This window comes from Eschscholzia californica, unplaced genomic scaffold (assembly GCF_041429995.1).
Source record: "Eschscholzia californica isolate CP2 unplaced genomic scaffold, dmEscCali1.0.p SCAF_2, whole genome shotgun sequence".
NCBI lineage: Eukaryota > Viridiplantae > Streptophyta > Magnoliopsida > Ranunculales > Papaveraceae > Eschscholzia > Eschscholzia californica.
In genome coordinates this window covers 66,033,358-66,059,106 of record NW_028238309.1, presented here as the reverse complement: position 1 = coordinate 66,059,106, position 25,749 = coordinate 66,033,358, and the positions used below count along the sequence as shown (strand labels likewise).

General features: G+C 38.7%; 3 protein-coding genes and 1 long non-coding RNA gene across 4 annotated transcripts; 1 reads left to right on the top strand and 3 right to left on the bottom strand.

Annotated features, from left to right (window-relative positions):
- The first annotated feature begins 2,071 nt into the window (after positions 1–2,071).
- LOC147560454 (uncharacterized) lies at positions 2,072–7,422 on the top strand. The gene is made up of 3 exons (XM_086658032.1): positions 2,072–2,118; positions 5,117–5,341; positions 5,986–7,422. The coding sequence occupies exon 3, from the start codon at positions 6,188–6,190 to the stop codon at positions 6,785–6,787; it is 600 nt and encodes a 199-aa protein (XP_086514158.1). The 5' UTR covers positions 2,072–2,118; positions 5,117–5,341; positions 5,986–6,187; the 3' UTR covers positions 6,788–7,422.
- Positions 5,507–7,422, bottom strand: LOC147560455 (uncharacterized). The gene is made up of 2 exons (XR_015233733.1): positions 5,843–7,422; positions 5,507–5,755 (listed from the first exon to the last, which is right to left on the bottom strand). It is a non-coding gene; the product is annotated as an uncharacterized LOC147560455 (long non-coding RNA).
- Positions 7,423–11,574: 4,152 nt separating this feature from the next.
- Positions 11,575–12,030, bottom strand: LOC147560453 (uncharacterized). Its single transcript, XM_086659291.1, has one exon. The coding sequence runs from the start codon at positions 12,028–12,030 to the stop codon at positions 11,575–11,577; it is 456 nt and encodes a 151-aa protein (XP_086515417.1).
- A 9,340-nt stretch (positions 12,031–21,370) lies between these two features.
- Positions 21,371–21,922, bottom strand: LOC147560452 (uncharacterized). Its single transcript, XM_086659290.1, has one exon. It carries the CDS (start codon positions 21,920–21,922, stop codon positions 21,371–21,373), a length of 552 nt encoding a protein of 183 aa, XP_086515416.1.
- Between the last annotated feature and the right edge of the window lie 3,827 nt (positions 21,923–25,749).

Here is a 25,749-nt window from a genome sequence, read left to right as displayed (position 1 = left end):
TCTGTTTTTATAGAAACTCTCTATTTTTTAGTAACTCTCTATTTTTATAGAAACTCTCTGTTTTTATAGAAACTCTCTGTTTTTTAGTAACAGTTAAGGAAGAAGGAAGAAGACAATGGCGGTTTATTAGTTAGGTTTATGATCCTGTGCGTTGCGGCCCAACGAAACTGAGTACGTCTCATGCTTAATCCGCGTCCACGTAACATGATTTAATCACTTCCGTTAGATTACTCCGGGTCGCGCAGATAGCTCGGTGTACCTCTAGAGAAACCGAACGTAGCCCGCACATTCTCTGGTTCGTACCATTTCTTCCTGGATGCGCGCCACATGTCCTCTTTGACTCCTGGTTCACCAGATTTGACCCGAACTTTGACTCGCTCTATTTTATTCATCCGGACTCCGATTTGATTTCCGTTTTCGCCTACGGGTTCGTCTTGGATTCTACTTTCCATCCGAACACTAATACTGATCATGAAATCAGAATCAATGTGAATAACGCCTTTCTTCCAGGCGACCTCCATGAGGAGGTTTTCATGAAACCACCCCCGAGTTTTTCTAGTAAGGGGGAGCCTCTCGTCTGTCGCCTCAACAAGACATTGTATGGCTTAAAACAGGCTTCCAGACAATGGTTTTCTAAATTTCGTCCACCCTCATCTCCTGTGGGTTCACTCAATCTAAAGTTGACTATTCTTTGTTTGCATACACCAAGAATGGTGTCTCTCTCTACGTTCTAGTCTATGTCGATGACATCATCATAACCGGCAGTGATCGCACGACCATTTCACGACTTACGTCGTTTCTTCACAAGACTTTCTCACTTAAGGACTGTGGTCGATTGCAGTATTTCTTGGGAATCGAGGTTTCTAGGTCCTCTCACGGTATTTTCTTAAGTCAACGAAACTACACCCTAGATATTCTCAATGATTCTGGCTTGATCTTCGCCAAACCATCTCTCTTTCCTATGGAACAGAAATTGCGATTGCATGATTCGGTTGGTACTCCTTTACCTGATCCTTCAGTTTACTGACGTCTGATTAATCGTCTTCTCTATTTGACGGTCACCCGTCCTGACATCACTTTTGCGGTGAATAATCTTAGTCAATTTCTACAACATCCGACCTCGACTCATCTCGAGGCCGCTCACAGAATCCCCCGTTATCCTAAGGGACCCTCGACAATGGAGTCTTCCTCTCTGGGACCAGCCCCTTACAGGTCTCTGTTTACAGTGACTCGAATTGGGCTGGTTGCCCGTCTTCTCGTTGCTCTACGACTGGTTATATCACCTTTTTGGGGCCAATCCTTTTTCTTGGAAATCTTAGAAATAATCTATGGTAGCTCGCTCCTTTACTGAAGCTGAATACATGGCCTTTCCAATGGCTCAAGTTCCTTCTCGCCGATCTCGGCGTTCCTCACACTTCTCCCATGACTGTCCACTGCAACAATCGTGTCGCTCTGCACATCGCCGACAATCCTGTTTTTCACGAACGTACTAAGCACAATGAGATCGACTCCCACTTAGTTCGTGAGAAGATTGGTTTGAAATTGATCAAGACTTGTTTCACCCCTACTACGACTCAACTTGTTGATGTCTTCACCAAACCATTTGGCGCTGACGCTTTCCAGAAGATTGTTTGCAAGCTGGGTGTTGTTACTCTCCCACCTCCAACTTGAGGTGAGGGGGAGTATTAAGGATATGGGCCCAACCCGATAGGATCGGGTCTTGCCATGCAAAGCATGCACGTCACCGGGCATGCACACGTCCTCAACCGACGTCCGACCGACCTCCTCCATGAAGATCCAATGCAAACCGTGTGAAGCTTGAGGAGGTTAAAGGATATGAATTGATATTGTAGTTGTCGTTATCTCCTATTAGTATTAGGTTTTCTCTAAACTCCGAACTCTTGTATATATAAATACTCATACTTTGTACATGAATAATACACAACAGTATTTACCAATCTCTGAACTCTTGTTTATCTTTCTCATTCGATCACTCACAAGTCTCTCCATTCAATCCTCGAACTATTCAGGTTCTAGGACTTCACAAGAAGCATTGGTCGAAGAAGCCATAAAAAAAAATCAATTTTGCTTTAATACCATGTGAAGACTCAAGTGATAGTAGGAGACGAGAGACCGAGAGGTCTTTTAGGTGAGAAAGAGAGAGAGAGAGACAAGTGTCACAGAGAGAAATGGTTGAGTAAATGAGATAATAGTTTCTCTGTATATATTCTGAATCTAGGGTTACATAGTATTCTATGAGATAAGTGACAAAGACGATACATGAAATATACATAAAATCTAAAGCTAAGTTAGTCGGTTGATCTGTTCTTCTTGGTCTAGGTCGGATATGTGTGATCCGTAATAGGAACATCCTTTATTGTAATAGCATCAGTGACCCCATACCACCGCCAATAACAATACCATCCCACACCACCGCCAATAAAAACACCATCCCATACCACCGCCAACAACAACACCATCATAATTCCAACTAGTATAAATATGGAACAGCTAATGGTGCTCCCGCCACCAGTAATGATTCCCATCCCACCACCATAAATATGGATCCTGCAGTCTTCACCAGTGATGGCGTCAATGTGGAATGTGAAGTTGTTGGTTACTGATGCTAATCTACTACTTAGAATTTTGTTTGTTCCGGACCAACCATAATTCTAACCATAATTCTAACTAGTACTTTAGCATCAGTTGCCCACTGCTTCATGCCTTAATGGTGTTGGTTCTAAGGATCGAAGATTTATGTTCTTGTATTTTTTATTCTCTCAATCAACACCCAAAATTTATATACCAATTTAGGTACCAATTCTATAAACTTCTTTTATTACATTCAATTCCAATTTAAGTACTCATATTGGTTAACCAAATAGGTAATCTGTATTCTTAATGACTCTTATTTGGTTAATCTAATAGGTAAACCCTTCATCTCTAGTAAAGAAATAATTCTCGAATTTCTTATATTATGACTTGATTTGTAAACCTGACTAATTTGATTGTTTTGGTATTAGGTTTCAAAATCTAGGGGGGATGATGACACTCGGGAGAAATGATGCCGCGATCTCACCCAGTTTCATTGAGGGGCTCACACTGGAAGGGGCGATCGGTCATACAGGTAAGTAGAGTTGTTGAATCGTAAATCGCTTTTTTTTTCTTTTTATAAATTGTATTCGTATATTAGGTTCAAGTCGTAAGCTTTTCTTTCCTAGTACAAACATAAGTTTATTTTCATATGATCAATTTTGTTACTCTTACATATGTAATATATCATGTCTCATAGGGTATTAAGGTTTTTTGGGTTACAGAGAATATCATAATAAAGAGAGTAAACAAAAATTATAGTTTAAAGCTAACTTTGATTGATTGGAAGTAGAGAGCTAACCCTAAGAATTAATGTAACATGAACACCACCACAATTCACAATAAATTGGATTACCTATTTGATTAATTTGGATTTCCTGATAATTTGTTTCAAGAATTTAACCTTTACTGCTGGGTGGTGTAGTGCTGGTCGTCGGTGGTGCAGTGCTAGCCGTTGGTGGTGCAGTGTTAGCCGTTGGTGGTGCAGTGCTAGCCGTTGGTGGTGCAATCGTGCTGGCTTCCTTAGTTTGGTTTGAGAATCATATCATACAATCCTTTGTGTTATATCTTGAACGGCTGTATCAACACAAACCCTGCATATTTTGTTTGTTAGTTGAATAACAAGCAACATTGTAGTTTAAGGAGACTACACATGCTCCCAAATCCTAACTAGTACTTTAGCATCAGTTGCCCACTGCTTCATGCCTTAATGCGCTGTTGGTTCTAAGGATCAAAGATTTATGTTCTTGTATTCTTTATTCTCTCAACCAACACCCAAAATTCATATACCAATTTAGGTACGAATTCTATAAATATTTACTTCTTTTATTACATTAGCTTCCAATTTCAATACTCATATTGGTTAACAAAATAGGTAATCTGTATTCTTAATGACTCATATTTGGTTAATCAAATAGGTAAATCCTTCATCTTTATTCTTTTATTACATTCAATTCCAATTTCAATACTCATATTGGTTAACCAAATAGGTAATCTGTATTCTTAATGACTCTTATTTGGTTAATCAAATAGGTAAACCCTTCATCTCTTGTAAAGAAATAATTCTCGAATTTATTATATTATGACTTGATTTGTAAACCTGTTAATTTGATTGTTTTGGTATTAGGTTTCAAAATCTAGGGGAGATGATGACACTTGGGAGAAATGATGTCATAATCTAGGTCAAGTTTTAGGTTAGCCGTCATTCTAGCGTAAGTCATGCCGCCCATGCGGATACACGTTTAACCCGATTGATCATTTGACAAACATTACTCTAGCCCTTACACTTTTTATCTAACAGGAAAATAATGAATAGTACGTTGAAATCCGAAGTGGAAACTTGGTTTCGCCGAGCTACATTATTCTGGGCAAAATCTAGTAGTCTACTTCGTATTTTGCCCTTGATCTCCTATGAGAGCAACATTTTTCTTTGAATAAGATTAGGATTATTTCCCTAATTGGCCCCCTAAATGATGACCAATTTCCAATGTGGCCCCTTAAGTTACGCCAATGGTGAGATGGCGCCCTCTTTGTTTTTCTGTCCAAATTTACCCTTTCGTCTGTCACTCGTTGTATTAGCTCTTTATTGTCAGTTGCCTAGGAATTGTCACTTCTATTGATTGCTAATATTTCCCGAATCTTGTTTTCCAATCCCATTTTCATTCTTCTTTCCTATAAAACACTATTTCTTTTCTCTCACTGTACATTCATCTCCTCTCCCAACTTAATTGAACATGCTATCTTTCTTCTCTTCTTCATCATCCAAATGTTTTTTCTTTTCTTCATCATCTGTATGTTTTTTCCCATTTTCTTTAATGTCAAAGCCATCAGTCGAGAAATCGATTGTCTGAATTTGTTGTAATGATAGGTTCGAGTTTCTCCCTCTATTAATTTACACTCCACGCAATATTCAAAGATTGTATTGACATCAAATGTCTGATTCTTCGATGTCCGAGAAAGGTAAAACGTGGAAATATCTAACATGACACTTTACTAAATGCCTTGGTTTTCATCTGGTTTCTAGTTTATTACAATATGTTTTCGAACCATTGTGGACATTTCTTTTTGGATGATTAATGACATATTCACCAAACACCCCATGATGGTCTGTGAATATAAACCCGTAGCAAATACTAAAATGAAGATATCGCAGACAAAACTGTAAGTAATAATTTTTTCACGAATTACAAAATTTTGATATTCCTTGCTAAGTAAAAACTGTAGCGAATTACAAATAGTTGACATAGATGTGTTGAGATAAGTATTCTTATCGGCAACAGTTTGTAGCATTAGTACATCTAAACTAAATTGCCTTTATATTATGAATTAATTTATTTACACTTGGCATACACCAAGAAATTCTTTAATCAAAATTGAAACTTGTTGAATTTCACAATTGAAACACAAATTCATCAAATGGGTAATATGTAATCTAGTTTATTCAGTACCTTAATATCAAATTTTCCATTATTATGGGGATCAATTACAATCATCATTACTTGAAAAACAAAAACAGAGTAACAAGAAAATAAACCCAACCACCACTTCAGATACAGATTTCATTAATGGAGGTATCCTCTGTTTCTTCATCTTCTTCTGATTTGAGATCAATCAACCCAATCAATATTGCTTAATACCCAGTCATCTTCTTCTTCCTCTTCTTCTGCAATTGATCAAAAGGCATGATTAAACAATAACAAATCTTGTTCAATTGACAATTGATCAAAAGGCATGATTATAAAATTTGTACCTAAATTCATATCTGAGGAATGAACAATTGAATTCTTGGACCACTAGAACCGACAGAAATATGGGCATTGACAGTGGAGTTGACTGATGCTAATCTACTACTTACAACAATGACGCCATTGCTGGAGACTGTTATTTTGACAGTGACCCCATCACTGGTAAAGACTGCAGGTTCTTCCACATTTATGGTGATGGAACCAGCAACGGTGGAGGAACCGTTATTTGTCAAGCGAGGAATAGACAATTGAATTGGATCTCCGAGAGTAATAATGACATTGAAAGTGGAGTCGTCGGCAACTGATAGTAAAATACTACTGACGTTAAACTCTGTTCCGATGACTGATACATGGACAATTTGAGTTACTTCCTCATCATCGATATTAAAGATGCTCATGACGCCGGCTTCTGTGGTGCCATCATTGTTGGAAGTGGTGGCTCCGTTGTTATTGGTGGTGGTGGGGCTATTATTGGAAGTGGTGGTGGGGCTGTTATTGGAAGTGGTGGTGGGGCTGTTATTGGAAGCGGCGGTGGGGCTGTTATTGGAAGCCGCGGTGGGGCTGTTATTGGAAGTGGGGGTGGTGGTAACATTATTGGTGGTGGAGGTGGAGGTGGTGGAGGTAGAGGTGGTGGCTCCGTTGTTATTGGTGGTGGTGGTGGGAGCACCGTTAATCGCGGTGGAGGAACCGTTATTTGTGGGGGAGGAACCATTATTTGTGGCGGGGTTACCGTTATTGGTGGTGGTGGTGGGAGCACCGTTAATCGCGGTGGAGGAACCGTTATTTGTGGTGGGGTTACCGTTATTTGTGGTGGTGGGTCTGTCAATTCCATTGCGGTTGGAATCATTTCTTTGGTTTTCCATCGTTTCTTTTCCTTCTTCTTCTTCTTGATCAATATGAACTCTTTTCACTTTCTCTCTATAGGATTGATTTTTGATTTTGCTAATTGACAAGTGAAATGGAAGATCAAAGTTGAGCTTATATAAAGAACAACTAGAAGGGAAGTGAGGAAGAAAACAGAATTTAGGGTTAGTTATTGGAAGTTGGAAAATTTGTAACAGACTTTCTCAAATCAAGAATATAGGGTTAGTTATTTGGAAGTTGAGAAATTTGTAACAGACTTTCTCAAATCAAGAATGTAACTGAAACTGTTTATAACAACTAGAAGGGAAGTGAGGAAGAAAACAGAATTTAGGGTTAGTTATTTGGAAGTTGAGAAACAGAATTTAGGATTAGTTATTGGAAGTTGAGAAATAGAATTTAGGATTAGTTATTTGGAAGTTGAGAAACAGAATTTAGGATTAGTTATTGGAAGTTGAGAAACAGAATTTAGGATTAGTTATTGGAAGTTGAGAAACAGAATTTAGGATTAGTTATTGGAAGTTGGGAAATTTGTAACAAACTTTCTCAAATCAAGAATGTCACAAAAACTGTTTATAACAACTAGAAGGGAAGTCTTCAGTTCAATATGCTAGTTCTTCGATTTTGGTTCTTCTATCCATTCTTATGGTGTTACATTTCTGGTCTATGAGTCCAATTGATGGATGCCTTCTACTACCACAAATTAGTTAGACTTAAAACTTAGACCACAATATAAGAAATTGTCTGTACTTAAAATTTTTTTAAGGTCTTCATGCTCTTCATACCCCATGTCAAAGTCTTTGGTTAATTTTTGTATACACTATACAAATAAGATTTGAAGTTTCCAAAAAAAAGTCCAAATGATTAGATGTTGCTGTCTCAGTCTCGGACTCGGTCTGTCTCGGCTGAGGTAGCCGAGAAACTCAGTCAAACCCTAATTCGGGGTGTCGACCGAGTCTCCTCTCGGAGAGGACCGAGTCCGAGACCCGAGATTCTCGGCCGAGACCAACTACATAGATTAGCTTTGGATGTCTTTTCATCTTTATGATATTCATTTGTGTGCTTTTCTTTTCAACCATATGATATTCATTTGGTGGTGGTGTTAGTAACTCAAAAATGACATTTAGTTAGTTAGAGGCAGTTGAGATTCTTGAAATCTGATTCAAACCAAAATTAGGTTTTACAAATTCCCCTTCCCTTCCTTCCTTCTATAAAAGATAACAACCATTTTCTACTTCAATCCTCCATTTTCTCTTGCTCAATACAAAATCAAGAAGTGGGAGAGAAAGAAAGACAGAATCAAAAAGAGAGAAGGAAATGGAGAACAACAACCAGGTTCCAAATCCCACTACCACCACAAGGTCCACCAGTACCACCGCCTCCATCACCACCAACAATGGCGGCCTTCTCCTTAGAAGCCCTGCAACCACCACCACCACCACTACTGTTAACAACCTCAAGATAGTTAACACTATAACTACCAATGGACCGACAACAACCTTCACTGTCACTGCAACACAGGAAACCACCCCAACTGCCGCCACCGCTGCCTCAACTGCCTCCACCGCTGCCCCAACTGCCACCACCGCTGCCCCAGCTGCCTCCACCACTGCCCCAACTGCCACCACCGCTGCCCCAACTGCCTCCACAGCTGCCACCACCAATGGAGTTGATTCTGATCTCCCAATTCCTCAAGAAGCTGTACAAATTTGTCGTAACAAATTAGGGAAGAAGCTATCCTCCGGAATTGAAGAAGTACTTGGTCGTCAACAGAGGAACCCATCACCTGCTTACTTCCATGAAATGATTTCCGGCTTCGGTTCTCCTCTAACACCCCCACCACCACCACCAACACCACCATTCGCACCGCGACCAAAATCACCATTTACACCACGACCAAAATCACCATTCGCACCACGACCAACATCACCATTCGCACCACGACCAAAATCACCATTTGCACCACGACCAACATCACCATTTGCACCACGACCAAAATCACCATTTGCACCACGACCAACATCACCATTCGCACCACGACCAAAATCACCATTTGCACCACGACCAACATCACCATTCGCACCACGACCAAAATCACCATTTGGACCACCAGCAACACAACCACCAAAATCACCATCTCCACCGACGATCTTGCCCGGTTCTAATTTCGACGACGAAAACAATCTTGATTCTGCTAATGAGCAAATACCCACATCATCAGTATCTAACCCTGGTGAAACAATGCCTAATTCTGAAACCACAAATGATCATATTCACAAGGTAACAAAAAAAAGGAAACATTAAATCTTTATCATTGTTAATTAACATTGTCTGACGGGAATCTTTAATTTTCTTGTTCTTGGGTCAATTGCAGAAGTTGAAGACTGATGATGAGCATATAAGTAAGACTGATTCTGGGCAAAATTGAGTTCTTAGCAAGAAATGATGGAAGAAGAAGAAGCAGAGGGTACCCTAATTGAGTTCTGTCAGTCTCTCTGTCTTTCTTTTAGTAGTTTTAGGGGGTTGGGTTTGATTGTTTTTCTTGTTTCTTTCAGTCATGAAGTTTCTTGTTCTAGGGCATTCCCAATCTTGAAATGTTAAGGGGTAGCTAATGAAACTGGATTGACAAGTTCCTCAATTCATCATCTTCTAATTGAACTGTCAAATTATAACAAGTCGTCCTTTCTACGATAATAACACGATTGCACCACCAACGGCTAGCACTGCACCACCAACGGCTAGCACTGCAACACCAACGGCTAGCACAGCACCACCAACGGCTAGCACGACAATGCCCAATGGCTAGCACTGCACCACCAACGGCTAGAACGACAATGCCCAACGGCTAGCACTGCACCACCAACGGCTAGTACTGCACCACCAATGGCTAGCATAAAGATTCAAAGTCGGCCTTTTGACCATTTCACTAATTCAAAAAATGACTGGTCAAATAATTCAATATAAAATTTTAGTTTTTTCTGTTCAGATGAAGAATTCCATTATCCAAATGGGTAGCTTTTGGTTTCTGATCATCACCATTACCATCCAACTTTGTAACTTCACCACCATTGCACGAGAACCAGAATCATTTCCTACTTCTTATGTTTGTCACATATGTTTAGTAGGTAATAAAATTGATAAAAGTTCATTTCGGACCAACACCGATCACCTTCTCAGTTCTCTATCCTCATATCACATCAAAATGGACATAGGTAAAGGATACTACTACTACTATAATAACACCATAGGCCAGAACTCTGATGTCGTTTACGGATCCGTACAGTTTAGAGGCAATATAACAAACAAAATATGCAGGGTTTGTGTTGATACAGCCGTTCAAGATATAACACAAAGGTGTCCAACCTCTACTCGGGCATGCATGTGGTATAATGATTGTATGATATGATTCTCAAACCAAACTAAGGAAGCCAGCACGATTGCACCACCAATGGCTAGCACTGCACCACCAACGGCTAACACTGCACCACCAACGGCTAGCACTGCACCACCGACGACCAGCACTACACCACCCAGCAGTAAAGGTTAAATTCTTGAAACAAATTATCAGGAAATCCAAATTAATCAAATAGGTAATCCAATTTATTGTGAATTGTGGTGGTGTTCATGTTACATTAATTCTTAGGGTTAGCTCTCTACTTCCAATCAATCAAAGTTAGCTTTAAACTATAATTTTTGTTTACTCTCTTTATTATGATATTCACTGTAACCCAAAAAACCCTTATACCCTATGAGACATGATATATTACATATGTAAGAGTAACAAAATTGATCATATGAAAATAAACTTATGTTTGTACTAGGAAAGAAAAGCTTACGACTTGAACCTAATATACGAATACGATTTATAAAAAGAAAAAAAAAAGCGATTTACGATTCAACAACTCTACTTACCTCTATGACCGATCGCCCCTTCCAGTGTTAGCCCCTCAATGAAACTAGGTGAGATCGCGGCATCATTTCTCCCAAGTGTCATCATCTCCCCTAGATTTTGAAACCTAATACCAAAACAATCAAATTAGTCAGGTTTACAAATCAAGTCATAATATTTATAGAATTGATACCTAAATTGATACATAAATCTTCGATCCTTAGAACCAACATCGCATTAAGGGCATGAAGCAGTGGGCAACTGATGCTAAAGTACTAGTTAGAATTATGGTTAGAATTATGGTCATCGGAACAACCATAATTGTAACTAGTACTTTAGAATCAGTAACCAACAACTTCACGTTCGACATTGACGCCATCACCGGTGAAGACTGCAGGATCCATCTTTATGGTGGTGGTATTGTTTTTGGCGGTGGTGTTGAATGGTATTGTTACATATTTATAGTAGTTACAATTATGGGGTGGGAGGGTGTTGTTATTGGCGGTGGTGTGGGATGATGTTGTTATTGGCGGTGGTGTGGTATTCTTATTGTGGGTGGAGGGGGGGGGGGGGGGGGGGGGGGGTTGTCACCGATGCTATTACAATAAAGGCTGTTCCTATAACGAGACCAAGAAGAACAGAACAACCGACTAACCTAACTGATGCCATATACATTTCACGGTTCTGAATTAACGAGACCAGGTGGCGGTATTGATCGAGGGACATAAAGTTCGCTAAAGGCACCTCTGTGTCTTAGACAGCAGCAACCGTGTTAGGCTTCGGGCGTCGAGAACCATCCGGGTAGCCATGGAGCTGGTAGCAGGTGGCCCGAACATGGCCATGAAGCCCATAATAATCACAAAGAGGGTGAGGTATTTTGGACCGATATCACTCTTGTCTGATCGTGAAGTTCGATCCGATCGAGGTTGAGGAACATAACCTTGATTGCCGACGGCAAGTGAAGCCGATTCCGGATTAATCGATGTGTCAAGCAATGTTTTGTTGTATTTCTTCTTGCTTGACGAGACTATGAATTTTGAGAATGGACGGGAAGGGGAACATTATCAATATTTTACTCCGGATGGCGGAGAATCGGTCATGAAGACCTTGGAGGAATCTCATGGCTCTCTCTTGATTAAAGCGATCAATGAATGTCTTTCCATGATTGCATATGCAAGGTTCGATAACCAATACAGACTGTAACTCATCTTGTAAAGGTTTCAAGTGAATGAAGTAAGTAGAGACGTCAAACGATTCTTGTTTGAGAGAAGATATGGCTCGCTTAAGTTGAAACACTTTAGGAGCATTGGTTTGATGAAACCGATCATATAAATTACGCCAAATATCGGCGGCATTGTCATCATACAGAATAGATGATCGAATACTTGGATTAGGTGGAGAATTAGGAGTATAGTCTCCAGAATCGACTTCAGTAGTAGTCATGATAAAACAAATTGATATTAAAGAAAAATTGAATTGGCTCTTATACCTTGTGAAGAGGGAAGTACCTATTTGAATAATAATAATTGCTTGAACACAGAGAGAGAAGACAAGGAAGAGAGAGATGTGTGAGAAGATTTCTCTGTGTATTTTATTCATTGATTTCCATAGGTATTTATAGGTTTACAAGGGATTTACATATAGAAGTAATTTAGGAATATTGGAAAACTTCCCTATTCATGAATATTACAATAATTAACAACTTTACATAATAGCAAAACCGACTAGGGTAAGTCTTGCTCCCGAAGATTGTCTCTTGGTCGGTGCTATATTCTAACACTCCCCCTCAAGTTGGAGCCGAAAGGGACCTGAGGCCCAACTTGCCAATAATCGTCTTGAATGCATCAGCTCCTAGTGGCTTGGTAAAAATATCCGCTAGTTCAGAAGTTGGTGTGAAACGAGGAGCGATGACATTTGCTTTGATCTTTTCCCGAACGAAGTTACAATCAATCTCAATATGCTTTGTTCGTTCATGGAAGACTGGGTTATCGGCGATGTGGAGAGCAACTTTGTTATCACAGTGAACCGTCATGGGTGAAGAATGTGTTATGCCAAGATCTTTGAGAAGGTACTTCAGCCATTGAAGCTCACTAGTGAGATGTGCTAGCGCACGGTATTCTGCTTCAGGAGAAGATTTAGCAATCGTTGGTTGTTTCTTGGATTTCCGAGAGAGAGGGCTAGAACCCAACATAGTGAAGTAACCCGTGGTAGAACGACGAGTGGAGGGGCATCCAGCCCAGTCAGAGTCACAGTATCCAGTGATGTGAAGAGAACTGGAAGAAGAGAGAAGAAGGCAATGGCCAATGGATCCTTTGAGATAACGAAGGACCCGATGAGCAGCATCAAGGTAAGCAGTGCTGGGTTTTTGTAAAAATTGACTAAGATTATTGACCGCGTAACAAATATCAGGACGTGTTACGGTGAGATAGAGAAGACGACCAATCAGCCGTCTGTAAACGGTGGGATCCGGAAGAAGATCACCATCGGAAGGACTGAGACGAAGCTTCTGTTCCATTGGGAAAGGAGGAGGACGACATGCCGAAAGGCCAGAGTCTTTAATGATGTCAAGGGCATATTTGCGTTGGCAAAGGAAGATTCCTTTGGAGGATCGGGAAACCTCGATCCCTAAAAAATATTGAAGACGACCCAAATCCTTGAGAGAGAAAGTGGTGTGGAGAAAGGATTTAAGTTCGAAAATGGCGGATTCATCATTGCCTGTGATGACAATGTCATCTACGTAAACTAGAACGTACAGATGTACGGAAGATGTGCAGAGAGAAAATAATGAATAATCAGAGAGGGATTGTGTAAAACCCTTTTTGATAAGGACGGATGAAAATTTTGAGAAGCATTGACGAGATGCCTGTTTAAGGCCATAGAGAGATTTCTGAAGGCGACAGACTTTGGACTCCCCCTGTTTGGAGAAACCGGAAGGTAATTTCATGAAGACCTCTTCATCGAGGTCGCCTTGGAGAAAGACATTATTTAAATATAGTTGGTGGAGAGACCAACCTTTAATAGACGCGATTGATAGAAGAACGCGTACAGTAACTAATTTTGCGGCGGGGGCAAAGGTGTCATGAAAATCGAGACCCTAGATTTGTGTATATCCTTTCGCTAAGAGACGGTCTTTGTAGCGTTCAATGGAACCATCCGCTTTGAATTTGATTTTGTAGACCCATTTACATCCAATTGCCCTTTTTCCAGAAGGGAGGTCCGTAATGGTCCATGTGTTATTTGATTCTAAAGCGGCAATTTCTTTAGACATTGCCTCACGCCAATGAGGTGATTTGACGGCTTGAGAATAAGAAGTGGGTTCAACGGTTGTGATAATCGAATTGAGAAAGATTTGATGAGAACCCGAGAATTGTTCAAAATTTAGATATTGAGTAAGAGGGTATACCACATTAGAATCTGGGTAAGAGTGACAGATGTAATCATTGAGATGAGTGGGTGGTCGGCGGTTGCGTGATGGCCGTGGAGGATGAATCGGATCATCGGGAGGAGGCGCCCCTAGAGATGTGGGTGCCTGGTCGATGGAGGAGGGGGCCGGGCTCTGGGATGGATCCGTGAGGTGCCCAGGGGTGCCCGAAGAGGAGTCGCTGTCGGGCTGACCCGAAGCGGAAGGGATAGAGCCGGAAAGCCGTGAGGGAGTGCCTATAGGCACATCAGACGCTTGATGAGAGACTTGACGAGGAGCCGATTGTGATGTCCTCGGAAAATTAAAAGTACCATCGTCGTGGATGGAGACCATCGGTCGGTAAGGAGGAGGATGAGGGATCGGATGTTTAGACAACATCGGAAATTTATCCTCGTAAAAAAGAACATCACGAGAGGTGATTATTTTACGAGAATTCAAGTCAAAAACGCGATATCCTTTTTGATTGTGGGGATAGCCGACGAAAATACCCGGAGATGCTCGGGAATCTAACTTTGTATTTACCAAAGGACGTCTAGTATAACATAGACATCCAAAGACCCGAAGATGGTCAAATTTGGGAGGAGAACCCAAGAGTTTTTCATGAGGAGAAATGCCTTGTAATGTTGGTGTTGGCAATTTGTTGATGAGATATACTGCCGTTAGAACACATTCACCCCAAAAGAAAATTGGGAGATGGGCTTGAAGTCGTAAGGAGCATGCTACTTCCAGAATGTGTCGATGTTTTCTTTCGACGATGCCATTCTGTTGAGGAGTATGAGGGCAACTAGTTTGATGAATAATACCCTTCTTACGGAACCATGATTGAAGTTCATGATTCATAAATTCCATACCATTATCAGATCAGATTGATTGAATTTTCGGAATAGGAATCGTTCCTTGTCCGGATTGTAAATTGGAGATGGAAGAATCAAATTGAGTTGATATATAATTAGAAAAATTCTTGAGAAATTGAGTAGTGTCGGATTTATGTGACATTAAAAAAATCCAAGTGCAACGAGTAAAATCGTCCACTAAAGTTAAGAAATAACGACAACCAGAGTTTGAGGGGACGGAGAAAGGTCCCCATAAATCCGCATGAATTAATTCAAAGGGACGAGAAGAAGCAGAATTGCTTAACGGAAAAGATAAACGTGTAAATTTGGACAAGGGACAAATTTCGCACGGATTTTTATTGAATGAAACTGATTTCATACATTGAGTTCTTGAAATTAAAGACTTAAAAATAGAAGAAGAAGGATGTCCGAGGCGCCAATACCAAATATCGGAAACATCTTTATGATATAGACTATTACTAGAAATTGAAAAGGAACAAATCCTAATATCCGTGCGGAGAAAGTATAGTCCTTCATGGAGATCACCAAGTCCTTTACGAATAGAACCCTTGAGATAACGCAAAACTCGGTGAGCGGCAGTAAGATGGATGTCAGTCGAATTTTGCATGAATTGACTGAGATTATTAACTGCGTAACAAATATCTAGACGTGTTACCATTAAGTACAGGAGACATCCAATCAATCGGTGAAAAACCGAAGGATCGGGAAATGGCGTACCGTCTGAAACGGTTAAGCGGGACTTTTGTTCCATGAGGAATGGAGAGACTTTAGAAGCCGTGAGGCCGGAGTCGTGGAGAATATCGACGATATACTTTCTCTGACAGAGAAAGATGCCCTTTTCTGAGCGAGAGGCTTCAATACCTAAAAAGTACTGAAGCCGACCAAGATCATTTAAAGAAAAGGTGTTATCAAGGAAGGATTTTGAAGCAGACATGGCCTTAGAAATCATTGACTGTCATAACAATTACTAGTTACAATTATGAGAATACTGGTGCCTATTTGATGCAGGCGCATAACATGTGGGCCCACGTCCACGCGTGCCCACATCCTATTCGGCCATAATAGTAGTCCTAGTTAGTATAGGATTAGGAAGTTACTTTAAATTGGTATTTCTTTATATTAAAGTTTCTATGTTTTAAGTATTTTATTATTTAGGAATCCTAGTTTGAGTCTATCTAGGAAAGTCTTATATCCTATAAAAGGAGGTCTAGTCTATTTTATTATTCATATTGAAGAGAAAAACCATTGAAGTTAATCAAGTTTTAGTTTATTTATCGTTTTCTTTACAGTTCTTCGTTTATTTTATTGTTCTTATTTTAATTCCGCTGCGTCTACATCAAGTGGTATTCAGAGCCATCAAAATTCTGGAAAAAAAAAATATCTATGGATACATCTCCTCTTGAATGTTGGAAATTTTTTCCACGTTTATCTTGGGATCCTATTCGAGATACAACTCAATTTTATATTGACCGAGAAGATGAAAGAAAAATTCATCAAATTTCTAAAATTCCTCTCTTCGACGGTCAATACCATATAGATTTTTGGATTCAACAGATGGAGGATTGGTTCATAAATCAATATATACATGTCGAAGATAAGGTTTTTGTCGTGGAACAACATATGTCCGAAAGAATCTATGAACAATTCAATGCACTGCAATGGAGACTTATTGATCAAGGAAACTCGATCATTGATGATTGGGATACATTGAAAAGTATTTTCAGGTATGATTTTCTTCCTCTCGATGAATATTTTTCATATACGGAAACAAAGATTGAATCTGGAAGACAGTTCTCCGAAGTTACTTCAATCACTAAGATTGATAATATTGAAGGAGAGGTTCTTGATAAAAAAAATCATAGTTTTTCAATAATGGAGGAAGAAAATTTTGATGAGACGGATAAGGAAGAAGAGATCCAATTGGATAACACAATCTCCGACAATTTATTTGATCCGTATATAATTCCGGGAGAAGAATTAGTTGTTTCGAATCATAAAATTTTTCCGAATCAATTATGTCCCACATCGCCGCTTTCTCTATCAAATCTCTTCCTACAAAATTTTCTTCAAACAATTAAGAAAAAGAGGATCAATTTCCCAATTCTTACAATGAACCTATACTCAATGGTCAAAGATCACATACCAATTGAACAACTTCCATCTAGGTTTCACATATCAATTGAAGAAAACAAACAGTGGGCTCCAGGTATTGATCACGTTAGAGTACATAAACTACATGAAGATGAACTTGGAAAAGTCAATTTTGCGTGGCATATCTACACTACATGGTTCCATATCGATATCTTAGTTAGCGATGGTTATGCTTATACTTTGGCTATTGATGAAGTATTTTGGAAATTTGTTACAATTACTCTTACTTCACACTTGCTCATAGTACTTCACACTTTCTTGAAGATTAAGTGGTTGAGCCTACCGTGGGAAGATGGCGAGATGGACATTATTTATTCACTAAGGTTAATTTTGCGAGAATCATTGGCATATGAGTTTGGGTACGAGGTTGACGATTACTTGCACATTAGTATCCTTCCATTCCAGTGCAAACTTCGTTCGAAGTGGGAATTACGGATCGCCATGACAAAGTTCATCGTCTACGGGTGCATCAACTTGTTTTCTTCATCGAAATCGGTTCGGGACGAACCTTCTGGGGAACAGGGTGCTGATGCAGGCGCATAACATGTGGGCCCACGTCCACGCGTGCCCACATCCTATTCGGCCATAATAGTAGTCCTAGTTAGTATAGGATTAGGAAGTTACTTTAAATTGGTATTTCTTTATATTAAAGTTTCTATGTTTTAAGTATTTTATTATTTAGGAATCCTAGTTTGAGTCTATCTAGGAAAGTCTTATATCCTATAAAAGGAGGTCTAGTCTATTTTATTATTCATATTGAAGAGAAAAACCATTGAAGTTAATCAAGTTTTAGTTTATTTATCGTTTTCTTTACAGTTCTTCGTTTATTTTATTGTTTTTATTTTAATTCCGCTGCGTCTACATCACTATTGTAGTGAGAGTGTGAGTTACAAACTCATTACCCACATTTATGGTGGTGGTTATGGTGGGGTTGGTATTGGTGGAGGAGGTGGAGGAGGAAGAGGTGGTGGTGGGTCTGTAAATTCCATGGCGGTTGGAATTATATGAAGGTATTTATCAAATATATTTCACCTAATGGCTGACATTGGATTATATGAAGGCATTTGTCTAAATCATAGAGCACCTCTAGTGACGCACTTACTATTCACGAACGATATTTTCATATTTAATATTTGCACTGGAAAGGATATAGAAAACTTTTTGTTGAACATCTTATCAATGTATTCCTTAGTTTCTGGACAAAAAGATTAACTATCAAAAATCTCCAATAAACTTTGGAAAAGAGATATCATATTTTCAACAGGAAGCAATCATCAACTCATTAGAGGTACAACGTATGGAAAGTGATGACAAATATTTGGGGATTTTTTTGTTAAAATCTCATCACCAAATCTCATTGGTTGATTTTCTTGAGTCAAAATTTTCTACTAAACTTGCAGGTTGGAAACAAAGGTTAATGTCTCAAGCAGGAAGAGGTATCACAATTCAGACTATTTTGTCGTCACCTCCTATCTATTCTATGAGTACCTCAATTCTATCGAAATGAGTTATATCTAAACTCGAAAAATTGGAAAGAAACTTGTGTGGGGACATGGCCATGATGAACATAAACTACATTTCATAAATTGAGGAACCATTTGCCGGCCTAGATTAGAGAGAGGACAAGGGATTCGAAATCTAGAGTTGGTAAATTTATCATTAACCACAAAGCTGACATAGAATTTCCTCACCAGACCCAAATCTACATGGCCACAACTTTTTCAAGCCAAAAATATCTACGAAATTCTAGTTTTTGGAGTGTTAATCATATCCCGAGTAGTTCTTGTACTTAGCAAGTGATTCCAGATTTACAAACATTTCTCTTGGACAAGCCAGAAGGTTGGCTGAGTCAATTTATAGTCGTCAGATATTTAATTTCACTGGGCAATAAATCGTGGGACGTTGATTTAATTCATGATTTTTTCGATCCAACACTGCTTAAAAAATTTACATCTTTTTATACCTCAGGAAGATAAGGAAGATTGCGACACCAACAAAGAAAGTCACAATCACAATGGCTCGTGACTTGGCACACAGTGCATTCTTGAATCATGCTACTGAATTTTAGGATCCTTTTTAACTTCCCAACTTGTATTGCTAACTAGCATTGAACTTTATGAATGAAGTAATCTTCTTATTCCAAAAAAAAGTAGGGAAGTTTTATGGGGCATATTGTTGTTTGTAAAAGCAAGCACAAATGTTTACACCTCATTAACACCCATCATCTTCTGGGCCGGTAATTATTAGGCCCAAAATGGGGAAGTTAAAGAAAATCAGGCCCAATACTAAATAATAATGAGGAAAAAACCCAGTAGGTAAAAATACAATTTTACCCTCCAAAATGAAATTTTCCGCCCAAACTAACGTCAAAAACAATTTTGAACATTTCTGAACAATTTTTGGTTTGCTCTCGACAATTTTGTAAATTTCTGAACAAATCTTAGTTTGTCTCAACAGTTTCTATATTTTTGCATATTTGTTTTTGCTTAGACATTTTTTTGCCAAAATATTTCGCATTTTTTTCTTTTGCATTTTACATAGACAAACTAACAAAAACATTTTGGCTACAACATTTTCCGATTTGTCTTGTGAAAAAATAAATGGTTTCCGCATTTTTTGTTTTGCTTTCGACATAAATATAAAGACTAAAGCATTCTTTTATTTGTCCTTTACAAAAATTAAAATGTTATGCATAATATCCTTTGTATTTAACAAATCCGTTAACAAACAAATAATATTTTGACTAATACATTATATATGTTGTTAAGAACATAATTATATATGACGCCAACATTTTATAATAAGTCGGGACAATATTATAGATATTGTCAACATTTTATAACAACACAATGATATATGTTGTCAACATATAAGGGTAAAAATGGAATTATGAAAAAAATATGTTGTATTGTTAACAACATAATTACATATGTTGAACATTATTATTTTTGAGTGGGTTTTTTTCCTATTAGGGTTCAGATTTTTGGGTTTTTCACTCATTTTTTCTCATCTTTAAGGACAGTAAATAAAACGATAAATGCTAAAACTCAAATCAAATTATTTTCGAGTTCGACTTGCAAAAAATTTATTGCGATCAATTTTTTTCCCGTTTATATTGATAGATAGAAGTTTAAATCAATATCAGAGTTTTTATTCAATATCAGAAAAAGAGACGTTAGCTTTATGCCTTTATCTATCGCTAACTGACTTACAATGAAACTAAGAGGTTGGATCATCTCCGTCAACACATTTAAATTTACATCAAAAGAGTTTTTTAACTAACAAATGTGTCATTTTAATAGCTTAACGAATGTAATATGACAAAACAATTGATTTAAAAAAACTCCCCGCTTTAGCTTCGGTTTGATTTTCTAGCTAGTCAGACGGCTGGAATCCCCGCTTTAGCTTCGGCTTTTGTAGTACTCATGGTTGTTGTAGAGCTAGTAATAGTCAATATATATTCGCCACCACTATTACGACATATCACACCCATAAGAACTTTTTCATCTTTATATGCGGCGCCAAAATTATACTTCACACCTCCTTGAGTTGCAGTACCATTATAACTCTCGAAATAACAAAGCATGTTCATCCCTTCCTGAATAATAAGTCAATTATTTGGAGGTGTGCCCTCAAATACATTTTTATTTTGTACCTTCCATATAAACCGAACGACATCCAACCGCAATAGTATAATACTCTCCTCTTCATCTCCACTCCTCATCCTCGAACCTCACCTCTATCAGTGGTGGGATCCAGGTCTCTTTCGCCATTTCACACGTACGACCCTGGGACCTCAAGGTTTTGGAGTTTATGTCAACATTATCCACCACCAAATGTTGACTTTCATACATAAGGATTAAACTTTAATGTTTTCTTCACGTGAACATTTTAACTCTACGGGAGACTTGGTTTTTCCTTCCAAAATTGGTGCCAAGTGAAGCCGTGAGGTAATGTTGAAGAATGTGATGTAGATAGCATGTCCCTCTACATTGACTGGTATAGTGATTTGGTAAAGAACTTTCCCATGTTAAGGGTTCTTTACCGAAACCCTTACTTTCGACTAAAATCGGGACATTCTATGATGTGATGCCAAGTTACTACAAAACCGTAGCAAATACAAAAATCGGGACTTCATAGATAAAATTGCAACAAGTTGACATAGGTGTGTTGTGAATTGGGATAAGTATTATTGGCAACAGTTTGTAGAATGTGTTACGATTTTAGTACATCTAAATTAGTTTGCCTTTTTGTAGACCGACAAATTCTTATCGGCAACAGTTTTTTAAAATTGATAAGCAGAGAAAACCCAAGGCATTACAAGAAAGAAGCCGACAAAAATAGAAAGCAAGATAAACTAATTACAAATGATATCACCCCACCCTTTCCTAATTCCCACCGTTCCTCTCGTATCGAAACTAAGAATACGGTTCAACCCTTCCGCCAAATTCCTGATGTCCAGATGCGTCTCCCAATTACTTAACTTTATCTTCGATAAGAAGTCAGCTGCTTGATTCGTCTCCCGGTATACGTGTTTAACCACACAAGTGTCAAACCGGTCTCTTAATCTCTTCACTCGTCTCCACACTCGCCTCGCCTTCCACGGCACCTTAGGATTGGGACGCACAAAAAGATCCCAGATATTAGAGGAGTCTACCCCGACCTCAATATGACTAATTCCATAATCATAAGCCATTTTGAGGCCCAATTCAACTCCTTGGAGTTCATGAACGAAAATGGTTTGTTTCTCTACCCTTACTGTAGCTGCCTTTAGCACATCTCCTTCTGAATTTCGCATAATAACCCCATAACCAGCACCTTCCTCATCCAGTGCACCATCTGTGTTCAGTAAGAATCTTCCTGGACTTGGCCTGCTCGACCGACACGCTTTGAAGGATTTGTGGACCATTGAGATCGACAAATTCCAACGTTCAATCGTACATCTGTTATCACTTGTATCTTCTACTCGTTTCGTCACAAAAACAAGTTTGATTTTAACTTCCTCTTTAAGCGTTGTGATGATTGTTGTTGCCGATTTATTTACATTCTCAAAGATCTGTTTGTTACGTCTCGCCAAATATAGATGTAAGCATTCATCACCGGGCGCCCAGCTTCGCTCCAATCGACTCACCTTTAAAATGTCGAATGCACCACGCTATTTCCTCCTCCCAGTTTTCAACTGTCTCGTGCCTATAGCCGAGTTGATAAGATTAACTCTTCCCAAATTCTTCTTGTAAAAGTACACCCAAATAGAAAGTGGTGGTCTAATTCCTGTTCTCGTCGACAATATACACATAAGGAGTCTACAGATATGCCCCATGCCATTAGTTTGTCCTTCGTTTTAAGCCTGAGCCAAAATGCCAACCAAGATTTGAAGCTACGGCGAGGTATACAACCAGGGCACCAAATTAGGTCAGTCCACTCGAGGAGGGTTCAACGTTGGCGTATTGCCTGATTGCCTCGTATGTATCCTTCAAATTGTACTCTCCATATTTACTAGGCACCCACACTAACTGATCTTCACTACTAGGATCCACTTCTACTGCTTGTGCTTCCTCCGCTATGTTACCTAGCATATTGGCTATATGTCTTGGAAAGTGCCAGCCCTCCGGGTTTTAGGAAGTCCGTCACCATCGCGTTTTCATGAAGATAGGAGTTATAACGAAAGCATTCTGCAAATGACTCGTGAAGAAGACCCCTTGGGTGCCATATGCTCGTCCAGAACTTTGTATCCTTTCCATCCCCAATCTGTGTGGTTACTAGTTGTTTTGCCTGTTCTCTACTACTTAGAATCCTCCTCCAACACCACGAGCTATTGACTCAAGTTTTCATTGACCAAAAATCGTGGTGCTTGATGAGATTAGTCCGAACCCTGTTCACCTAAAGAGTTGATTTACCACTTACTATATCCGATACATGCCGTAAATTTGCTGCCTCAAACAATGCCTCGATGTTTCGGGTACCCAATCCTCCCTCTTTAGTTGGCAAACAAATAGTGCCCTCCCGGCGTATGATAGAAATCGGTTGTTCCAAGCCTGGACCCGAGTTCGAATTTTGTCAAGGAGGGGTATACAGTTCGTGTAGGATCAGAACAACTGGAACAATCAAACATTTTGTGGCACTCACGACCCTTTTAGTACATTTAAAACAGTTTGCCTTTAAAATACATGATTAATAAATCTTGTTCAATTAATCAAAATGACTATTGAAATTTTGAATTGAATGTATTAAAAGAATAAAGAAATAATCAAAATGAATATTGAAATTTCCCGAATCTTATTCCCAATCCCATCTTCTTTCTTCTTTCCTATAAAACACTATTTCCTTTTTCTTCTTCTCCTCTTCATCATTTGTATGTTCTTTCTCTTCTTCATCATTCGTATGTTCTTCATCTTTTCTTAATTAATGTCAAAGTCATTGGTCGAGAAATTGGTTGTTAGTGAATCCGTTGTAATAATAAGTTCGAGTTTCTCCCTCCATATTGCTATTTTTTATATCTTTTTCTCTTATAGTTTTTTGTCTCTGATCGGTCAATATGTGATGACAAACCCATTTTGAGTTAGATTGTCCGTCGATTTACACTCCATGCTACATTAGACATTAAATGTCTGATTCTTGGACGATGAAGTAATGTAAAATGTGGAAATATCTAACATGCTAGTTTACTAAATAAATGCCTTGGTTTCCATCTGATTTCCAGTTTAATACAATATGTTTTTGAACCATTGTGGGCATTTCTTTTCGGATGATTAATGACATATTCACCAAATACCCCATGATAGTCCGAGACTATAAAACCGTAGCGAATACTAAAATGAAGATATCAGCGACAAAACTGTAAGTAATAATTTCGTCACGCCTTACCAAATTTCGATATTCCTTTCTAAAATTGCAAACAGTTGACATAGATGTGTTGTGATAAGTATTTTTATTGGCAACAATTTGAACCATTGGCGACGCTTTTAGTACATCTAAATTAGTTTGCCTTTATATTGTGATTCAATTTATTTACACTTAACATACACCAAGAAGTTCTTGAAACAAAATTACTAGAAGCAAGAATCAAAACAAATTGGGACAATCAAACAAGTTGAATTTCAGAATTCAAACACAAATTCATCATTTTGGGGATTAATTACAATCATCATTACTTGAAAACAAAAACAGAGTAACAAGAAAATAAACCCAAACACAGATTTCATTAATGGAGGTCTCCTCTGTTTCTTCTTCTTCTTTACTGATTTGAAATCAATCAACCCAATCAATATTACTTAATACCCACCAAGTCATCTTCTTATCTTTGTAAGTGCAGTTGCAGGTTCGTGATGGCACAGTAGTAGCAACAAAAATGTGTCTTCTAACGACTTGTATTTCGACAGTGATACCATCACCGGTGAAGACTTCAGGTTCCATATCTATGGCTGGGGTGGGAGCACCATTAGTGGTGGTGGTGGAGAAACCGTTAATTGTGGTGGGAGCATCATTATCGGTTTGGGGATTGACTGATAATCGAGGATTAAACAATTGAATTCTTGGACCTCCGATTACAATAACGGCATTGAAAGTGGAGTTACCGGTTACTGATTCTAAAGAACTAGTTACAATAAAGGCTGTTCCGATGACATTTACATGGGCAGTTTGAGTTACAGCCTCATCATCGATATTAAAGATGGCGGACATTGTGGCCGTGGTGGACATGTTGCCGGCGGCTGTGATGCCGTCATTGTTGGAACTAGTGGTGGCTCCGTTTCTATTGGTGGTGGTGGGGTTGTTATTGGAAGTGGTGATGGGACCCAAACGGGTTATGGTGGTGCTAACGTTACTAGTAGAGGTTGTGGTGGTGGTAACATTATTGGTGATGGAAGTGGAGGTGGTGGTGGGTCTGTCAATTCCATTGCCGTTGGGATCATTTCTTTGGTTTTCCATCTTTTCTTTTCCTTCTTGAACTCTTTTCTCTCTCTCTCTCTCTCTCTCTCTTGGATTGATTTCTGATTATGCTAATTGAGAAGGGAAATTGAAGCTCAAAGTTGAGCTTATATAAAGAACTAACAGGGGAGTGAGCAAGAAGAATGAAACAGAATTTAGGGTTAGTTATTGGAAGTTGGAAAATTTGTAACCAACTTTCTCAAATCAAGAATGTCACAAAAACTGTTTGTTATAATAAACCCATTGTTCTTGTTTTCAACAATATGTTCATACAAAGTCTTCTCACAAAGTCAAAATTAGGGTTAGTTATTGGAAGTTGGAAAATTAGGATAAAGAAGCAAATCAAGACTTCTCACAAAGTCAAAATTAGTCATACAAAGTCTTCTCACAAAGTCAAAATTAGGGTTAGTTATTGGAAGTTGGAAAATTAGGATAAAGAAGCAAATCAAGACTTCTCACAAAGTCAAAATTAGTCATACAAATTCTGATGATGGAGGGTTAGTTAGAACTTTCATGAGAACATCTAAGATTGGGCTTTTGGGGGTTGTCTTATGATGAGCGCATCTATATAAGGCATACTGTTTGTAAAAGCAAGCACAAATATTCACACCTCGTTGACACGCATCATCTTTAAGGACAGTAAATAAAACGGTAAATGCTAAATCCCGAATCAGTTTTTTCGAATTTATCAATTTATTTCCTGTTTATATTGATAGATAGAAGTTTAAATCGTTATTTATTTATTTTTCGCTCGTCAAATGAAATATATTATGGTTACGAAGTGAAGTCATAATCCAAGTCAAGTCCTAG

Coding starts and splice junctions, on each gene's coding strand:
- LOC147560452 (XM_086659290.1), bottom strand. CDS start 21,922: ATGGTCCACAAATCCTTCAAAGCGTGTCGGTCGAGCAGGCCAAGTCCA.
- LOC147560454 (XM_086658032.1), top strand. CDS start 6,188: ATGGACAATTTGAGTTACTTCCTCATCATCGATATTAAAGATGCTCAT.
- LOC147560453 (XM_086659291.1), bottom strand. CDS start 12,030: ATGACTACTACTGAAGTCGATTCTGGAGACTATACTCCTAATTCTCCA.